The sequence below is a fragment of the Mobula birostris genome, chromosome 7, assembly GCF_030028105.1.
Source record: "Mobula birostris isolate sMobBir1 chromosome 7, sMobBir1.hap1, whole genome shotgun sequence".
Taxonomy (NCBI): Eukaryota; Metazoa; Chordata; class Chondrichthyes; order Myliobatiformes; family Myliobatidae; genus Mobula; species Mobula birostris.
In genome coordinates, this window is record NC_092376.1 from 46265464 (window position 1) to 46287144 (window position 21681).

General features: G+C 39.7%; 1 protein-coding gene across 1 annotated transcript in view; it reads left to right on the forward strand.

Annotated features, from left to right (window-relative positions):
• The first annotated feature begins 2311 nt into the window (after window positions 1–2311).
• Window positions 2312–21681, forward strand: part of micu2 (mitochondrial calcium uptake 2) — a 422357-nt gene continuing 402987 nt past the window's right edge. Inside the window, exon 1 of the mRNA XM_072263053.1 lies at window positions 2312–2537. Within this exon, the coding sequence (XP_072119154.1) occupies window positions 2322–2537 (216 nt within the window). The 5' untranslated portion in view covers window positions 2312–2321. The remainder of the gene's footprint in view (window positions 2538–21681) is intronic.

The following is a 21681-nucleotide window of genomic DNA, read 5'->3' on the forward strand; positions in this document are numbered from 1 at the left end:
TTCACACATGACACATAAAGTAATATTACCATAAAATTAACAAATAATAAGGTGTATATATGATACAAGTTAAAAAGTAAACAGTATAATGCTACTGCCATTTCATACGTGATAAGACTCACACATGGTGGCAGGGAGTTCAGCAGTCTTATAACCTGAGGAAAGAAGTTGTTTCCCATCCTAACAGTTCCTGTTCTAATGCTGTGGTGCTGCCTGCCTGATGGTAGGAGGTCAAAGAGATTGTAAGACAGATTGACAATGATAAGGGCCCTGCATACACGGTGCTCCTGATAAAAGAAACCCCATTAATCCTCTCAGCATTCCTTGCAATCCTTTGTAGGGACTTGCAGTCAGATACCTTGCAATTCCCACACCACAAGGTGATGCAGCTGGTCAAGACTCTCTCAATGATGCTTCTGTAAAAATTAGTTAAAATGCTGATGGAGGCAGGGGGAGCCTCACGCCTCAATCTCCTCAGGAAGTGGAGATGCTGCTGTGTTTTCTTCACCAAAGAGATGGTGTTGAGGGACCGGGTGAGATTGTTCGTTATGTGCTCTCCCAGAAACAGTGCTCCTAATTCTCTCCACGGAGGAGCCGTGTACATGCAGTGAGGAGTGGTCAGCCTGCAACTTCCGAAAGCCCACAATCATCTCTTTGGTCTTCTCCATGTTGAGACTCAAGTTGTTGTGCTTGCCTCATTCTACCAGCCACTCTGCCTCCCCTCTGTATGCCATCTCATCATCATTGTTGAGTCATTAGCGAATGAGAAGATTCGGTGCAGTCATGTGTCAGCAGTGTGAACAGCAGCAGGCTGAGTACGCACTCCCGGAGAGTGTGGCCGCTCAGTGCGATGGAGCTAGAGATGTTTCTGCCAACGCGGACTGACTGTAGCCTTTCTGTCAAGAAATCCAGGAGCCAATTATAGAGAGAGGTGTTGAGACCCTACAAGAACAGTTTACCAACCAGCTTCTGGGAGATGATCATATTAAACCCAAGCTGGTCAATAAACAGCATCCTGTCACATGAGGCACCACTTTCCAGGTGGGACAGAATAGAGTGGAATGCAGAGGCTATAGCATCATCAGTGGACCAATTTGAGTGATAAGTGAACTGGAAAGGGTCCATTGTAGCAATGTATGGATTAATATAATCCATTACCAGCAGCTCAAAAACTTCATTATTGTTGAGGTCAATGACACTGGATGGTAGTCGTTGAGGCAGGTTACTATCATCCTCTTGGGCATGTTAGTGGCCGCCTTAAAGCCTGAGGGGAAAGTGGACTGTTCCAGAGGGATGTTGAAGATGTTTGTTAGAACCTCAGTTGACTGGGCTGCACAGTCCCTCGGCACCCGACCAGGTATGTTACCAGCTCCGGCAGCTTTATGTGGGTTGACACTGGCTAGGGCCTTTCTCACATCAGCTGCAGCCAGACAGAGTGCCTGCTATTTGTGGGAAAGCGAGGCCTTCCTCACCAGCACATCATTCTGTGCATCAAACTGAGAGTAAAAGGTGTTCCACCTACCAAGAAGAGAAGCGTTTCTATCGTTGACGCCCAGGGTGTATACTTGGCAGTCCGTTATGGATTAAATACCCTGCCACATGCACCTCAGATCACAGAAATGGCTGCTTAGTCTCTGTGAACAATCCTATTTTACTTTCCTGATGGCACAAGCAAGCACAGTTCTCGCTGACCAGCTTGCTGCCTTATCTCCCCAATCTCTAAACCGTGCCTGGACCTCCGCTGTCAGCCATGGCAGCATTTTAATAAGCGCTTCATCACCTCTGCAACCATATTTCTGAATGGTCTATGAACCCATGAACATTACTCATAAATACAAGATATTCTACAGATGCCAGATACCCACAGCAACACATAAAACGCTGGAGGAACTCAGCAGGCTAGGCAGCATCTATGGAAAAGAGACCCTTGGCCAGAAAGATAGACAATATTACTTTCTATAGATGCTGCCTGGCCTGCTGAGTTCCTCCAGGATTGTGTGTGTGTTGCTTTGGATTTCCAGCATCTGCAGATTTTACCTTGTTCGTGATCTGACCACCTAGAACAACATTCATGTGTAATAACCTTTTCAAGTAAGCTGAAATATCTGTTACTATGCTAGATTTTTTGTAAAAACCCTCTAAAATTATGACAAATATGAACGTATTTACTGTGAGTTATACGTTGTTTGTATGCTGAATATATACTAACGACACAGGAACTCTGACAACTTGGAGCAACGCAGAAATATAAACAGAATTTCAGGACCAGCTCCATGTGTTGACATCCACCTCTCGCGAGATTTCTCCAAACTTCCGCCAAAATGGCGACTTGGAGGTGGTTGTCGCTGATGTTCAGGCAATCTGCAGCAACTTTAAACATCCTGAGGAGTGCTGTCAGTCGGCAACGGCTGAGTCCCGCGGTCCTGCTGGGTTTAGGAGCTGCTGGAGTCGGGGGCCTGGTGTTTCACGGCGGTGGCAGGTGGTGGAGCGGCAACAGCCTGAGCCGTAGGTACAGAGTCTACGCAGCCGAGCAGCAGGTAAGCAAAGTTGTAGGACTGTCAGTGAGACGGACTCGCCGCTGACAACGAGTACTGTCCCTCAGCCTGCCATCAAAGGACCACATTAACATCCACTTATTGGGTTAGAACCTATCACAGAAGCATTCAGTTCAGATGTCCGTAAAATTTAAGTTGTCGGTTGTAATTCCTTTTAGTTTTGTTGACATTCACTAACAACATGCAAACAAGTGATGTTTACTAGACGTGGTAACTAGTCTATACGCATTGATGGGAGGGAAGTACCTTGTATTTCCATTTTTATTGTTGAGTGTTTTGGTGTTGCTGAGAGAGAATAACATTCAGATGCAAGTGAATAACATTGAGATTGTAAACGATAGATTTACCCATACTTCGAAATTAAAGTAGGTCAGAGACCCAAACCTGAAACCACGATTCAAGAATATGATGTATACAGATGCCTTAGTACTTTGAGAGAGTCATGTGGTTGAAGTTAGTCCTTATTTTACAGGCACTATCTGGATAGATTAAATACAGCATGGACAGTAATTAGCTAGTGCACTCATCTACTAGATTTGCTTGGGCCTTAAAGTGTCCTGAGGGATAACATACCTGGTCAGTTGCTGAAGAGAGGTTTTGAGGGTAAGTACTTCTCATATTAGCAACCCCATGTGTGCATTCACATTTGAAAAATACATTCTCTACTTCATGATCCAATTCCCCTTAATGGAGCCACTTTGTGGCCTGTCTGTGCCGACTTTTCGTATTTTAGAGACACTGATTTCAAAAGAGATTTTCATTTTCTATCAGAATCACAACATTAACGTGGATGGGTCTTTCTGACTCTATTTCTAGATTACCCTTCAGAGCAGGCTGGGGTACTAACTTACATTCTGTGATTGTGCATTGGTTGTTCGGTTATTGGAACTGGTCATGTTGCATATTGGAAAGGAGAGTGGGTAAACCAATTTTAAGAGGGATATGTATAAAATAGTCTTTCTAAATTCTGATCGAAATAGGAGTAGAGAAAAGGGCACTGCTCATTGTTAGTAGTATCTATACTTCTACTGAAATTTAACATGTACCTTTACTTGCTATCTGCTTTGATAACCTATTTTGCTTTATTTTGTTTAAATTGAAGTAGTAGCTGTTTAATCTCAGGATGTTTTCAGCCAGGCAAACAAGAGTGTTGGTGAGGGAAAGCTGGTTGGAACTCTGTTCAAGGAGTAGAGAGCCCTCAGACCCTCTAGTTGTGGGATGAAGGTGTGGAGTGATTGTGTATCCATGATGATATAAACATGTTGGCCGAGGAATTTGTTACAGTCACTGGAGGGTATATGAAATATCATGAACTGGACGTGGGCGAATGGAATCAAGGTTGGAAGAACTTCTTTTATTAGGGCAAGACCAGGCAGAAACAATGATTCTGCATGGATTGACTGGACAATATGTGTTCAAATTTTGTATATTTGTTGATTGTTACAAAATCCATTGATTCTTCCAGGTATTTTAACTAATTGGTCCAGGATAAGATGTATCCTATCTACAGTAAGATTAATCTATGAAGGTATGATAAAAATAAAGAACAAATTTGCTTTTGTATTATGCCTGAAACCCTTAAATCCAATTAAATGTTTGTGTTGTGCTCCTAAATGTAGTGAGCCCAACAGCTGATTTATGGAACAAGCTATCAAATAACAGCACAATAACAATGAGATAATTTGTGTTAATATTGTTTAATGATGAAGTATAAATATTAGCCAAACCTCCACAAAAGATAACACAAAATTCTACAAAAAGGTTAAATCCATGTCTCTTTTGAGAATTCAGAAAATAATTGTTGTTTTGTGGACAGCGAGTAAATTTGTGTGTTTTAATACCGGCTTGAACATTTTGTATTATACAGTTGTATAAAGTGATGTTGAAATTTGAGGAAACGCATGGTTAATTTATAGAAATCAAACGCATCAATGTATTTTACACTTTGTTACTACTTGGTTTCTTGCTTGTAAATCCTGTTAATAATCCACATTGTCTTTTATAATAAGTTGCCCTCTAAGCCACACACCATCCTAACTTTGTAGTATGTTGTTGTTCTTTCAGCTTTACTGGAATACACTGCCTAATTGCATTGTTGATATAGTTGCACCTTGAGGACAGCAGTAGTTCAAGAAGGCAACCCATCACCATCTCAAGGGCAATTAGTTCTAGCTCATCCTATGCAGTTTACATCCCTTGAATGAAATTTCTCTGTTGGAAGGTTTTCACTATTGAATTAAGTCAGTAGACTCTTTAGTGTAACACTTGGTTAAGGATGGTAATTTCTTCAAGAAGTAAGGTTTTACATCCATATTGTCATCAGGTTTGTCTGCTTGGATTTGCCCTGTTTGTAGGATATACTTGAGCAGTTTTCCACAAAGTTGTCTTATAAACATAGAAAGATGCCATTTGGCCCATTGATCCATGCTGTTCCCTTGGGAACAACCCCATTGGTCACTTTTCTCCTTTTTCTTATCTTCCTGTACTCCTTCAACTTATTTTCTGTGATACATGGCCTTCGACTGGAAGAAAGCCATAGGTTTTTAAAGAGGACATGCAATCTACATAGAGAGCCCCAAGATCAGGATTAAATCAGGTCCTTGGAGCCATGAAGCAACAGCACGAACTGCTTCAGCACTGTCTATATTTATTTGCTTTCCAGTGGTGCAGAGTACCTCTTTAATGTGCAAACCATGTTTATTGTTTCATAGCTATTTTAGTTGGTGCTCTATAGTAGTATTCAGTGTCTGTTGTATTACTATAGAGAAGAGTTCTCCAATTTTTGTTGACTGGAATTTCATATCACAGAAGCCTACAGCATGGAACATTAATAAGAATGAGAGTACCCTTTTTAGTTCAGTGATTTTTGTTGAGTTAGTATTGATTCATTTGAATTTAAATTTTGAAACAAGTTTAGGAATGGATTTTAGTAATCTAGATTAATTTGTGTCTGGGGAAAAAAAACTGCCTCTGCGAGCCAAATAAAGGACACCGTGGTATAACTATTTCAGAGAGAGCTGAGCCAAGTAATGCATATGCCAAATATTAACTGAACAAAAATATGTACAGACTCAGACCAGGAGTGATGATTGAATCTCTGAGCTTTGATAGTTTAGAAATAAACAACCTGTTGGAAACTTTCAGTACATTGCTAAGTGAAGCCGTTACCACAATATTTTAAGAATGTTAATGTACAGAAGTAATATGTTGTTGCTAATGTCATGAAGATGGGTTATTAATAATAAAAAAGATTATTTAATCAACTATTTTTACCAATTTTATATTGATGGGATGACTGAAAACAACAGAAATAGAAATTAATATCATAACTGAACTGCATTATCTCAAATAATGTCTTTGGGAGCATTACTTGATTAGTAGTCTGACATACAAAGTTTTTTCTGTGCATGTTATTTTGAGGATTCTGTTTTACATCCTTGATTTAGAAGCACAAAGAATTTTGACAAATTAGTGCAGTTCATTTGAATTTCAGCCTACAATTAATTAAGAAAAGTATATTTTTGCAAGCTTAGTACTCTCTCTTGGGCACTTTATATGTTTTGTCCTTGATTTAAAAAAAAAATAGCATAAATACAGTACATTGTAATATGCAATGGTTCTGTCCCAGTCCTGCTCACGCGACCTGGAACATCTTGCAATCAAGGGTTGTCCATTTTATCTGCTGCAAGTTTTTAACCATCATCTTGGTAGCTGTATAGATCCCATCTCAGGCCCTTGTCAAGCTGGGTCTAGATGAACTGAGCAATAGGCATGGAACGGCGCACCTGATGCCTTCCCCAACATTTTAAACAAGCCAGCTTGAAAAAGTCTCTAAATAATTATCACCAGCATACAATTTGTGCAACCAGAAGAACCACCATAATGGACCATTGTTGTACGACCATTAAGAGCACTTACTGTGTCACCTCACTCTTTGGAAAGTCAGATCATCCAGCTGTACCTCTACTCCCTGAGTATTAGCAGAGACTAAAGACTGCAGAGAGGATCAAGGAGGTATGGACAAGGGAGGCGGATGAGCGCTTACAAGACTGCTTTGAGTTGGTGAACTGGACAGTATTCAGGGATTCATTTTTGAGTCTGAATGAATATGCCACAGTTTTCACTGACTTTAAAATTTGTGTGGATGTGTGTGTGCATATGAGAGCATAACAATCATGCTTGAATCAAAAGCCGTAGTCTGCTGAGGGCTGGATCTGTGGCATTCAAGTCTGGTGATCCAGGACTATACAAGAAGGCCAGGCAGAACTTGTGGAGGGCTATCTCATGAGCAAAAGAAAAATTCTGGTTGAAATTAAAGTGGGATCAGTTGCATGTTTATTCTGGCAGGGTTTGCAGGCCATTACTTCCTACAAAGCAAAATGAACATCATGAATGGCAATGATACTTCACTCTCAGATGAGCTCAATACCTTTTATGTACACATTAAAAGGGAGAATAAAACTACAGCTATGAGAATCCCTGTAGCATCTGGTGACCCTATGATCTCTGTCTTGGAGGCTGATGTCAGAACGTCTTTCAAGAAGGTGAGCCCTCGCGAGGCGACAGGCCCCAATGGTGTACCTGGTAAGGCTCTGAAAACCAATGCCAACCAACTGGCAGGTGTATTCGAAAACATTTTCAATCTCTTATTGCTTCAAAAGGGAACATCGTACCAGTGCCCATGAAGAGCAGGGTGAGTTGCCTTAGCGAATGTTGTCCAGTAGCACTCGTATCTAGTGCTTTGAGAGGTTGGCTATGGCAAGAATCAACCACTGCCTAAACAAGTACCTGGACCCACTGCAATCTGCCTGTCGCCACAACAGGCCTACAGTGGGTTAGCTCTTCAAGCAACCTTGGATCACCTGGACAATACCAATACTTATGTCAGGCTGATGTTTATTGAATACAGCGCAGCGTTTAACACAATCATTCCTATGGTTCTAATCAAAAAGCTTCAAAACCTGGGCCTCTGTAACTCCCTCAGCAAATGGATCATTAACTTCCTCACTGGAAGACTACAGTCTGTGCAGATCGGAAATAACATTTCTACCTTGCTGATAATCAACACTGGCATACCTTAAGGATGTGTGCTTAGCCCACTGCTCTACTCTCCCTACACCCATGACCTTGTTGCTAATCCATAAATCTGTATGCCATCTATCAGTTTACTGACAGCACAACTGTTGTTGGCAGAGTTTCAGATGGGGGTGAGGAGGAATACAGGAGTGAGATAGATCAGCTGGTTGAGTGGTGTCACACCCACAATCTTGCACTCAACATCAGTAAAACCAAGGATTTGATTGTGGACTTCAGAAAGTGTAAAACAAAGGAACACACCAATCTTCATCAAGGGATCAGAAGTGGAAAGAGTGAACAATTTCAAGTTCTCTGAGGATCTATCCTGGGCATAACGTATCAATGCAGTTACAAAGAAGGCACGACAGTGACTATATTTCATTAGGAGTTTGAGGAGATTTGGTATGTCACCAAGACACTCACAAGCTTCTACAGATGTAATGTAGAGAACATTCTAGCATGCTGCATCACCGTCTGGTGTGGAGGGGTGCCACTGCACAGGATCGAAATAAGCTGCAGAAAGTTGTAACCTCAGTCAACTCCATCATGAGCACTAGCCTCCCCAGCATCCAGGACATCGTAAGGAACAATGCCTCAAAAAAGTGGCATTCATCATTAAATACCCCCATCACTCAGGACATGTCCTCTTCTCATTGCTGCCATCAAGGAGGAGGTACAGAAGCCTGAAGGCACACACTCAACAGTTCAGGAATAGCTTATTCCCCTCTGCTATCAGATATCTGAATGGACATTAAACCTATGAATACTACCTCACTACTTTCGTTCTCACTTTTTGCACTATTTATTTGATTTAACTTTTTAAAAAATACATGTATACACTTTAATTTACATTTTTATTATTATGTATTGCAATATACTGCTGTGACATAACAACAAATTTCACAACATGTGCTAATGATATTAAACCTGATTCTGATTCTGTTGTTGATTTAAAGAAAAAAATGAAATAAGAAAATGTATAATACTTGGCAGGAAGAAATTTTCCTCTGATCATCCAAAATTAGTGAATCCATTATAAAAGAACGAGGAATTTTAAGTGCATGTCGTGTTTAGAACAAAACATTTTTGTGCAGTAGTTTAAAAATACCTTGATGGAAGTAGATAATCACACACAAAACTAACCATGCATGGATGGTAATCAAAAAATTAAGAATTTGAATCCTGGAAATCTGTTTAAAACAAAATAAACAATGAATAGTCAGCTGATTGGGCATAAATGTTAACTTTGATTCCCTTTCTTTAGATGCTGCTTGACCTACTGACTTGAGATAATGCGGTTCATATATTACTTTAATTTCTGTTTTTGCAATACGTTGTTAAATTTTTCTTGTATCAAATCATTGAGAGCAGCTGACTAAATTATAGTCTTATTGAAAACCCACTTAAAGAACTGCCTTTTTGTTTGCAGATGGAAGATGGAAATACCCATGTTTAGTAGATTCATAAAGTTATACAAAATAATATTTTCAAGCTTCATTTGGGGGAAAATTATTCAGAATTTGCATAATTTTAAATGCAATTTACAACTAAACTTTCAGTTGCGTTCTGAACACATTATCTTGACCTACTGAGTGGACAGCAAGATGATTTCATATATTCATAAAGGAAAGAGGAAAGCAAAGGAATTGTAAATGCGATAATTGAATTAACTTAAACATGGGATTCTGCAGATGCTGGAAACCTTGAGCAACACACACAAAATGCTGAAGGAACTCAGCAGGTCAAACAGCGTCCATGGAGTGGAATAAGCAGTTGTCAGTTTGAGCCAGGACACCACATCAGGACTGGAAAGAAGGGGACAGGAGCCGGAATAAGAAGGTGGGGTGAGGGGGGTGGGGGGTAGAGTACAAGCTGGCAGGTGATAGGGAAGACTGGGTAAAGGGGAAGTATCTGCCCCCACCTCATCCTGGTGGGGTGAGGGGGTTGGGGGGTAGAGTACAAGCTGGCAGGTGATAGGTAAGACTGGGTAAAGGGGAAGTATCTGCCCCCACCTCATCCTCTTGATGTCCTAACCACTCCACAAGCCTCATTCTCTATAATTTTTGTCATCTCCAGCAGAATCCTACCACAAGCATAATTTTCCTACAACCAACAAACCAACCAACCAACCACCCCCGGATTCAGGCAGGGATCACTTTCTATGTCTTGTCCCCTTGCCTACTCATCCTTCCCCACTGATCTCCCTCTTTTCACTTCATCCTGCAAGTATGACAAGTACTACACTTGCCCATTCACCACCTCCCTCACCACCATTCAGGGCACCAAACAGTCCTCCTAGTTGAGGCAGCACTTCACCTGCAGGTCTGTTGAGTTATCAGTTGTATCTTGTGCTCCCAGCATGGCATCCTTTATATCAAAGAGACTGAATGTAGGTTAGGGAACTACTCTGTCATGCACCTTTGCTCTGTCCACCGGAAAGGCAGGGTCTCCCAGTGGCTATCCATTTTAATTCGATTTTCCATTCCCATATGGATATGTCTGTGTATGGCCTCCTCTACTGCCACGATGTTGTTACTCTGGCTAGAGGAACAGCACCTCTTATTCTACTTGAGTAGCCTCCAACCTGATACCTCTTCTCTCTTTTTCCATTCTCCATTTTGTTTACTCTCTCACCCCATCTATTTTCCTCACCTACCCATCACTTCCCTCTGGTTCCCTTCTTCCCCTTTATTCCATGGTCCACTCTCTTCCTTTTAGATTCCTCCTTCTGCTCTTTACCTCTTCTACCTATCACCTTCCAGTTTCTTACTTCATCCTCTCCCCACCTACCTATCACCTGCCAGCTTGTACTCCTTCCCCTCCCCTCACCATCTTATATTGGCTTATGTCCCTGTCTTTTTCAGACCTCATGAGGATTCTACCAAAACATCAACTGTTTAATTTCCACCATAGATGCTGCCTGACTACTGAGTTCCTCTAGCATTTTGATTTAATCAGCTTGATTTAATTTGCTTCAAAGGAAGACTTGCAGTTACGTCATTCCAACAAGTACAAATGTGATGACAGTTTTGAAATCAAGTGATTTCGATATGTTGGCAAATTAGAGTATTATTTTGTTAGAGTAAGGAATTGGATTTTGAACATATAGCTGCAGTTTTAAGCAAAGAAAACATGGCCTAATTTTTGCTTGACACCCACATTTGCCAGTAGAAAATGAATTGCTTCTGGACATCCCTGAAGAAGAACTTGCTAGATGAAAAGACCCAGAGGCACTAGGGCTTGGCACGACCGTTTGGATTATGTGGGCTGAATGGTATATGTCTTGCAAATAAGACTAAAGTGAAAACCATTCGCAGCTAGTATTTTTCCGTGCTTAATCTTTGTAAAACTATTAAAAATTAACCATTTTGGGGGAAAAACTATGACACTTTTAAACTTCAATTATTTGTTTCTTTTTAAATGTCTCAAAAATTCTGGATTATCAAAGTTTTAGTAAATAATGACTCTGTTACTAGTGGAGGTTTGTTTTTTTGGGCATATTTTGGAAAAAGTTATAGTGAATTACTCATAAGTTTGAACAACTTGGATGACTTGGAGAAACAAGTCACTTTCAAAAAATGTAATTCATGGAAGAATCCAGGGAATAAGAGAGAGCATAGTTAGCATTATTAATTTCATTGGTTTGAGATGTGCAATATATCCAAAAAGGAAAACATTGACAAGGTATAGACTACAAAATATTTTACAACTGGAAAAGTTAATTTTTATCTTAATAGGCTAAATGGTGGTTTTAGTTAAAAATTTACTTGAAAGTATATGTATGAAACAAATTGATACTTCTCCATTCTGAATGTTGTGATTGTCATGGAATGCTAGTCCTTGCCATCTCTTTTGCAATATTTCAGTACTCAAAAGTACATACAGAAAACCTCAAAATCTAGTCTCGTGAAATTTCTGGTTCTGCTACTCATCATGTGGAGCAGGAGATAGCAGCAGACATATGGTAATAATCAACAGTTTCCACCCACATTCTAAACACATTTTTCATTGAACTCACTGACCTATAACAAAGATAAAAAATAATAATCCAAACATTCATCTATCATAACAAGCTCACCATTGATATCTCTTAATAGAAAAAAATAGATTGAGCATTAATTTTCAAAAAACTAGCAGAGTATCTATAGTCAAAACATTAACCATACTTTTATAATTGGCATTGAGCATTTAGTTACCATTAGATTATTGAAGCTGCTGCCTATTTTGGAAGATGAATGTGCTGATGTTATTATCTTGGGTTTATCATGACAGATTAATGACATACAAAAAAAATTGAAATGGTATTTTGTTTCGCCTAGCATCATGTCCATAAACCACACCTGGCAAAGAAATAATTTGTTGCTTGACCAAATGTTACCTTGTTGTAAAATCTCTGAAATCTGTCATTTTATTTAAAATATGTTTGTGTATAAACAGAAAGAGTTTGAAAATTAGCTTATCAGTTTTAAGGTATTGTAAGAAGTAGGTATCTAAAGCAAGAACACAAGGTTGTAAGAGAGTTTTTTTTATATGTAAAGTGGTTGATATCTGAAATGCACTGCTAGAGGAGGTGGAGTCAGGTTCAATTATTATGTTCAAGAGGTATTTAAAAATAAGCAAGTTGGAAGGATGTGGTCCTAATGTGGGCGAATGGGACTGAGGGCATTGGGCTGGAAGTCTGTTTTTGTGTTGTATGACTATGACCTAATTTCTGCTGTCATGTGGAGATATCTGGGTGAATACTAATAAATTGATCAGCCATCTTTTGTGCATCTTGTCAACTGTTTATGTTGTCAATTTAGCTCATTTTAATTATATGTAGAAAAAAAATATCCTGATGACCACCATCTTTAAATTCTTGTTGGTAGTGGATCTTTACTTTGTGGAAATACCAAGTTTGATTCACTTCAGTAACAAATTGATAACCTGGCAGTTTAGTCTCTGAATATACACAAGTGCAGCCACTGTCCTTGACTGACGTTAGGGTGAATTAGGCAGTGGAATACCTGCAAAGTAAATTGAATGGTTTCCTAGATAACCCTACAGATTAGCTCTATTCCACTGGGAGCTTGGTGGAATTAGCATGCATTATTGTGGCATTAAAGATTGAGAAAAGAACTGATGTGATAATGGAACTTTTCTTGTAGATCCATTATTTAAGCCCAAAGCTTGCATGTTATTGTTATTGTAGATGTAAGGTGGAGACTAATTTCTTCACAGTCCCTCTCAAGGCTTTTGTGGTCAAAGAGATGACCCCCATTATACCACATTTCCCCCAACAACAAAGGTTCCTGATGAGACCCTGGAAAAAAAAACATGGATTATTTCCCATGTTTTTGCAGCCAATTTCCACTGAGGGCAGCTTTTGGAATGTACTATTGCTTTAAAAGTAACATCACACTGTGTGGATGTCTGAGGAAGAGTCTTTGAAGATCAAGAGCTCAATGTCCAAAGCACTGGAGAGCCACCACCTGTGCTATCTGCATAAAATCAACTGAATCTGTTGGCAGGATAAGCAAAACTGCATCAGATTCTTCTCACAGGCCAGCATCCCCAGCACTGAAGCCCTAGTTATACTAATTTGGCTTTGATTAGCAGGCCACATGGTTATTTTAAAACACACACACTCCTCTCAACACTATCATGGCAGATATGGACTGGGCAAACATTTTGAGAATGTTCTGAAAGCCTCCGTGAAACAAAACAACAGCACCAAAGACGTGGGAATCTTTGATTCCTGGCCCTTCAGAATGGAGAAGGAATATTCAGGATGGCTTTGGCAACCTTGCCTTCATTCGTAGAGACCATGCAAACTGTAGTAAATGGCAGAATGTGCAGGACCCTACCCACCTGGTCATTTGTCAAGATTGGTAAATATGTCACGTACCCAAATACAGTGAAAACCTCATTTGCATGTTGTCCATAGAGGTCATGTAATTACATTACGGTACTGTAGTACAAAGGAAAACAATTAGGGAATTAAATGTGACTAATTGTTTTACAGTGGAAAACATTGTAAGTGGAGAATGAAGTGCAAGGTTATAACAAGGTAGACTGAGGTCAAGAGTCAATCTTATTGAAGAGGGAATATCTGAAGTGGATATTGTCTTTAATTATATTGGTTGCTTTATTGAGACGGTGAGAAGTGTAGACAGAATCCATTGAGGAGAGGCTGGTTTCTGTGGTGTGCTGAGCTGTGTCCATAATTCTCTGTAGTTGCTTGCAGTCATGGGTAGAGCAATTGCCATATCATGCCATGATGGTATCTTCCTGTAGTACATTGATAAAAGTTGGTAATGGTCAAAGGGGACATAACAAATTTCAAGATCTATCTCTGACAGAGCCATTGAGCCCCCTTGTTCATCTCATCAGGTAACTCATAACTTAAGGAACAAGTGGTGAGGAGCTACATAAAAGTAATAACATTCTAATACTGATTTCAGTTCCAATGAAGTAGAGGCTCCAGGACAACATCCCAGTCACCATCAGTCTACAGGCCATGACACTCTGGGACTTGCGCTATATTTTTTTGTGACTGCATGTTTTCCTACTTGCTCTTTAAGTTATGAAATTATGGGGGGAGGGGTGCATTGATTTTTCAGAGAAGTTAGAGCAAAGAAAAATGTTGTGTAATAGTTGTTAGACGAGTTCTGGAAATCTGTGAACTTGGATCCTGCAGTGGGTGGAGAGTTTTAAAATGAAGAACTCTGATTCAATTACTTTCATACCCTTTTAAAAATAAAAGCAAAGCTATTTTAGAAGTTATGTTACAAATTGTTAACCAGCAGAATAATAAAATGCTCTCTGTGGTGATAAGGGTTTTGTGTAAATGGTCAACTTCAATTCACCATATACAGATTAGGAATTCTAAAATTGTTTGGATAAGAGATAGTAATCCAGATTTATTATAAGAATTAATACTGTTCTTATTGTGGATAAGATACAGCAATTACTGTTAAATTCATTTAGCTACTGAAATGTTCTCATTGTGACTTCCACTTTCAGTGTACACAAGAGCATCAAGATATCAGAGTTGCGCTAACTTTTAGAGAGGATTAACAGCACAATCCTGAGCTCTTAATGATCACAAAAATAAATTTGAAGTGGAGGTACTATTATTAATTAATCAAACAAGCAAACATTTGAAGCAAGATTAGTGTATTATTTTTGTTTTGTACAGTTTTAGAGTAGAGAAAAAGGAAAGGAGCACCATGCAAAAGCTTGGGCACTCTAAGGGATTTAAGCTCTCAGATAACTTTTACCAAGGTCTCAGACCTTCATTAGCTTGTTAGGACTATGGCTTGTTCACAGTCATCGTTAGGAAAGGCTAGGTGATGCAAATTTCAAAGCTTTATAAATACCCTGACTCCTCAAACCTTGTCCCAACAATCAGCAGTCATGGGCATAGCAAAGTGTTTTCAGGTAGCCGTTTCCTCAGTACGTATTGTAATTAAGAAATGGCAGTTAACAGGAACAGTGGAGGTCAAGTTGAGGTCTGAAAGACCAAGAAAACTTTCCGATAGAACTGCTTGTGTGATTGCTAGAAAGGCAAATCAAAACCCCCGTTTGTCTGCAAAAGACCTTCAGGAAGATGTAGCAGACTCTGGAGTAGTGGTGCATTGTTCTACTGTGCAGCGACACCTGCACAAATATGACCTTCATGGAAGAGTCATCAGAAGAAAACCTTTCCTGCGTCCTTACCACAAAATTTAGCGTCAGAAGTTTGCAAAGGAACATCTAAACAAGCCTGATGCATTTTGGAAACAAGTCCTGTGGACTGATCAAAGAACACCTCTCCAACTGTTAAGCACGAGGATGGATCGATCATGTTTTGGGCTTGTGTTGCAGCCAGTGGCACGGGGAACGTTTCACTGGTAGAGGGAAGAATGAATTCAATTAAATACCAGCAAATTCTGGAAGCAGACATCACACCGTCTGTAAAAAAGCTGAAGATGAAAAGTGGATGGCTTCTACAACAGGATAATGAACCTAAACACACCTCAAAATCCACAATGGACTACCTCAAGAGGCGCAAGCTGAAGGTTTTGCTATGGCCCTCACAGTCCCCCGGCCTAAACATCATCGAAAATCTGTGGATAGACCTCAAAAGAGCAGTGCATGCAAGAGGGCCCAAGAATCTCACAGAACTTGCAAGGAAGAATGAGCGAAAATCACCCAAACAGGAATTGAAAGACTCATGGCTGGCTACAGAAAACATTTACAAGCTGTGATACTTGCCAAAGGGGGTGTAACTAAGTACTGACCATGCAGGGTGCCCAAAATTTTGCTTCGGGCCCTTTTCCCTTTTTGTTATTTTGGAACTGTAAAAGATGGAAATAAAAAAGTAATCTTAAAATATTAAAGAAATGTGTCATCTTTAACTTTATGTCTTTTGGAAATCAGTTCATCTCTTACTCACTTAGCTATTCACAGTAACAGAAATTTTGACCGGGGTGCCCAAACTTTTGTATGCCGCTGTATATAACGAAAACAATACAGTAATGTGGATTGAACCTTAGATTCAGTCTGTGGAGGTTTGTAAGTTGTATATGGAGTCAAGGAAGTATTATATAAATGTGGAGGAAAAATTGATGGTAATAATGATAGATGGAATTTGAGATAAATTAAAAAAGTAAAGTACTTAAGATTTTCCAAAATTTGTCGGGAAGAAAAATATGAGCAATTGTTTAAATAGGCCTGCCACATCTTGTGACAACTTTTGTCTTAGTTCTTCTGTTAGTAAAAATCATCAATGGGAGAAGAGCAACTGAATCATTAATCTTGGCTCACTCTAGAGACACCTGAACTAACAATTAGACATTTCCCAACCCTCCAATATTATTTCTGCTCTCTTCCACTCCATAACCACATAATCCCTGCAGAAAGATAAATAGAGAAACAAAAATATAAACAAAGAATCCTGGAAAATAGGAAATCTAGAAAATTTCACTTTAACTATTGAGGACAATGAAATGAATGCTTGTTGACAGATTATAGGCAATATATAGAAATAGATCTTTCTTATTGCATTTTCTAAGTAATAATTTCCTGAAACCTTGAATATTAACGTGAACCAAAAAGAAAATAAACAATATGTAGTGCCCTTATGGACAGCAACTACTTGGACTTCATCAGAGGATAATCTAGATGAAGTAATGTTCCATTCTAAAAAGAGGAATAAAAGCTACAGTTGTGTTGTTACTTTCATAATATTTTGGAAATAACCATTGTATGTTCTATGGGGTGCTATCACCATTGCAGGATTCTCTAAGTGTCCAGATGATCCACTGGACTTTGATCCAAGGATTTTTTAAAAGCTGAGATAGAATGATGCTAAAGATCACCAGTAAAGGTATCCAGAAGTGATTACTTAAGAGCATGGGCAGCATCTATGAAGAGAAGAAACAATAGTAAATATTTCAGATCTGGCCCTTAGAACATAACTAGAAAAGTTTGAAAATGTAACAAATCTAAACAGTGGCAAGTGGGTGGTGAAAGGAAGAAAGACGGGGTCTGTGATCAGCTGGAAGGAAGGGGTGATTAAATGACGTAGATGATGCAAAGCAAAAGGAAAATGAAAAACACAATGCATTTAGAGGAACTATAAGTAGCAACTGTAGGATGGTTTTGGCATCTGCTTTCAAAACAAATGGAAACTGTGGTTGTGATTTGTTGTTGCTGAGCTTAATTTTGGATCTAGAATAAAGGCTGTAAAGTATATAATTGAAATGGTAACATTTCAAACATTTTCTCTTTTTGGTTTAGGGAAGTGGTAATCGGTTTTTAAGAAGATGGATATTCATAGAAGAGAATTGGTAGGGAGCACTAATACCTGAAGACTAAATATGGGATTTGTGGAAATATGGAATAAAGTTTATAGAAAATACTCACTAGGTTTTAGAGCTCTATTTCTGTCATTCTAATAAAGAACATCTGAGCTTTGTCTAGGGATCCATCTGCTCTTTTCACCCATTAAAAATGCATATAATAAAATTATAAAAAAATGTATTTAAATTTTCTATTTTGATTGTTACTATTTTTTCCTAATTAGTTTACTAAATATTCTATTCCTGTTGTGATCAAAAGGATTTATTTCTTTGATTTTGGGTTTGGTATTATCTTCAATGCAGACAGCTTCTGTGGTACAGGTTTCCCCCACCATCTGAAGGTAGAGCGTTCCTATGAAACAGTTCGTAAGCCGGAATGTCGTAAAGTGAAGAAGCAATTACCATTTATTTATATGGGAAAAATTTGTGAGCGTTCGCAGACCCAAAAAATAACCTACCAAATCATACCAAATAACACATAAAAATACACAGCCTATATAAAGTAGAAATAATGTTTGTATAGTGTAGTATCACTTACTGGAATTGGGAAGACAGCTCCGAGCACACTGATGATGGTTTGTTAGGCTGAGTTGTCAGAGGTTGGTGTGGTGCAGTGGTTCCCACCCTCCAGGCCGCCGACCGATACCGATCTGCGAAGAATGCAGCAGTCCAGCAGTGGCCGGATCACACCCAGCACATCTTTAAGAAAAAGCCAAAATAAACAAGCTAATTAACGAGGTGCCACTTGGCACATAAATGTCGGCCCAGATCAGAGGCGACGTAATCGCCTCTGATCTAGGCCGACATTTACGTGCCGGGCAGTACCTAATTAATTAGCTTGTTTATTTCGGCTTTTTCCTTAAAGATGTGTTGGGTGCATCCCGGCTACAACTGCATTCTCCGCGACAATGTATCGGTCCGCGGCCCGGGGGTTGGGACCACTGGGGTGTCATCTCATCATTGTCTGTTTCCATCAGGGCAGGCAGGTCATCTTCTATGTCTGCCTGCCACGATGTCAAAGGATGAGCTTTGTCGTCTGCTGTGGCTGATGTGGAAGGCTTGAAAAACGACAGTATGCTTGACTGCTTATCCTCGCGCATTTTTCTATCATCTCATGCACTTGCTTCACATTCAGTTCCTGAACTACTTCACTTTCGGTCCATTCGCTACTGCATTTGGTTTCGATTGTCATTCTTTCCTCTTCCAATTGCATCAGCTCTTTATCTATCAGTTCTTGGTCATGGGATGCCAAAACCTCTTCAGCATCATCTTCGTCAACTTCCACAAGCCAAACTCACTTTGTCCTTGCTTCATTCACCACGATCGAAAAGTTTAATTATGTCTGGTTTTATGCTAAGTGTAACACTCTTAGGAGCTCTTTTAGGCTGTTCCGATACCTTAGAACTCAACTTGCTAACGGCTGCTCACAGGCACATGTTTAAGCAATGCCGGCGAGAATGTAGTTCCGGGGGAGGGGCTTGGCTGCTCGGGGCATGCACTGCCTTTTTTCATAACAGTGAAAAACACCTTCTGTTAGCGAAAACTGGTAACTAATGTAGGTCTTCCGTAACAGCGAGGTTTCGTAAAGCGAACGTTCGAAAAGCGGGGGACACCTGTATTTTGTAGCATCACATTGCCTACTGTACCTCAAGATGTGCTTAGATTATCTCTTTTAACATAGGTGTCAATCAAGGGTAGAAGCAATAACTAAATTTTCAAGGTCTGTTGTCACCTTAATTTTTCAGAATCAGGTTTATTATCACTGGCATATGTCCTGCAATTTATTGTTTTGCAGCAGCAGGAATTTGCCTTTCATAATAATTTTAAAAAAACTATAAATTACAATAAGTATATATCAACAAAAATTAAATTTGTAGTTTAAAAAGAGAGGAAAACATCATGAGTTCATTGATTTATTGTCCATTCAGAAATCTGATGGTGAAGGGGAAGATTGAAGTGACTTAGATCTGCTGCAATTTGTCTACCAGAACAACAGGTTTGTAGCAGAGGCCGTCTCATTGGATCTTCACTCAACTCTGGAACATCTGGACAGCAAATAGGCATACATCAGGATGCTCTTTCTTGACTACAGCTCAGCATTCAATTGTATCACCCCTTTAAAACTAATCAATAAGATCCAAGAATTCAATAAGCCTTAATAACTCCTTGTGCAATTGGATCCTGGATTTCCTCATTTGCAGATCCCAGTCAGTTGAGATTGGCAGCAACATCTCTGATTTCCAACAGCAGGTGTGCACCACAAGGCTGTGTGCTTAGCCCCCTGCTCTACTCGTTTTACACTTATGACTGTGTGGCTAAGTACAGCTCCAATGCCATATTTGAGTTTGCTAATGGCACCAGTGTCGTAGGTCAAATCAAAGCTGGTTGTGAATCTGCATATAGGAGAGAGATTGAAAATCTGACTGAATGGTGTCATAACAACAATCTCAATGTCAGCAAGACCAAGAACTGATTATAATCTTCAGGAGAAAGAAACCAGAGGTTCATGAGCCAGTCCTAGTTGGAGGATCAGAGGTGAAGAGGGTTATCAACTTCAAAATTCATAGGTTTTATTATTGCAGAGGACCTGTCCTGAGCCCAACACGCAAGTGCAATTATGAAGAAAACATAGCAGCACTCTACTTCCTTAGGAGTTTGCGAAGATTCGGTATGACATCTAAAACTTTGACAAACTTCGATAGATGTGTAGTGGAGACTACATTGACTGGTTACACCACAGGCAGGAATGGAAACACCAATGCCCTTGAATGGACAATTCTACAAAAAGTAGTGGATACAGCCCAGTCCATCACAGGTAAAGCCCTCCCAATCATTGAGCACATCTATATGAAATGCTGCAGGAAAGAGGCATCCATAATCAGAGACCCCCATCACTCAGGACATGCTCTCTTCTCACTGCTGCCATCAGGAAGAGGGATATGAGAGCCTTTGTACTCTCACCATCAGGTTCAAGAACAGTTACTACTCCTTAACCATCAGGCTCTTGAACAAAGAAGATAATTTCACTTGCCGCATCATTAACATGTTCCCACAACCAATGGACTCACTTTCAGGGACTCTTTATCTCATGTTCTCAATATTTGTTGCTTATTTATTTTTATTACTGTTTTTTCTTTTTGCATTTGGACAGTATGTCGTCTTCTGCACTCTGTTTGAAAGCCCTAGTTTGGTGGTCGTTCATTGATTCTGTTATAGTTACTATTCTATGGATTTGCTGACAAGAAAATTAATCTTGGGGTTGTACACGGTGACATATATGTATTTTCATAATAAAATTTACTTTGAACTTTTGAAGGAACTGTTCCTGAAATGTTCAGTGTACATCTTGAGGCTCCTGTACCACCTCCCTGATGTAGCAATGGGAAGAGGGCACATCCTGGGTGTTGGGGGGGTGGGTTCCTAAATGATGGATGCCACCCTTTTGAGGCATCGCTTTTTGAAGGTGTCCTCAGTGCTGGGAAGGCTAGTGACCATGATGGGGCTTGCTGAGTTTACAACTTACTGCAGCTTGTTTTGATCCTTTGCAGTGGCCCTCCATACTAGACAGTGATGTAACCAGTTGGAATGCTCTCCACAATATATCTGTAGAAATTTGTGAGTGTCTTTGGTGACATACCAAGTCACCTCAAACTCCTAATGAAACATAGCTGCTGTCATGCTTTATTTGTAATTGCATAAATATGTTGGGCCCAGGATAGATTTTCAGAGACGTTGACATCCAGGAATTTAAAACTTCTCACCCTTTCCATTGCAAATCGCTTGATGAGGACTGCTGTGTGTGTTCCTTTGTCTTACCCTTTCTGAAGTTCATAATCAATTCCTTGGTTTTACTGACATTGAGTGCAAGGTTGTTGTTGTGACCAGTCAGCTAACTGATCTATCTCGCATCTGTATACCACACAGTCATGGGTATAGAGAGAGTAGAGCAGTGGGCTAAGCACATATCCTTGAGGTACGCCAGTGTTTTTTGTCAGCGAGTAGATGCTGTTTCCAAACAGCACTGACTGTGGTCTCCTGGTGCGGAAGTCAAGGATCCCATTGCAAAGGGAAGTATAGAAGCCCAGATTTTGAAGCTGGTTGATTACAACTTTGATTGTGTTGATTGCTGAGCTATAACCTGATATAGGTATTACTATTGTCCGAGTGGAGGGCCAGTGAGATTGCATTCACTGTAGACTGTATTGTGGTGATAGGCAAATTGC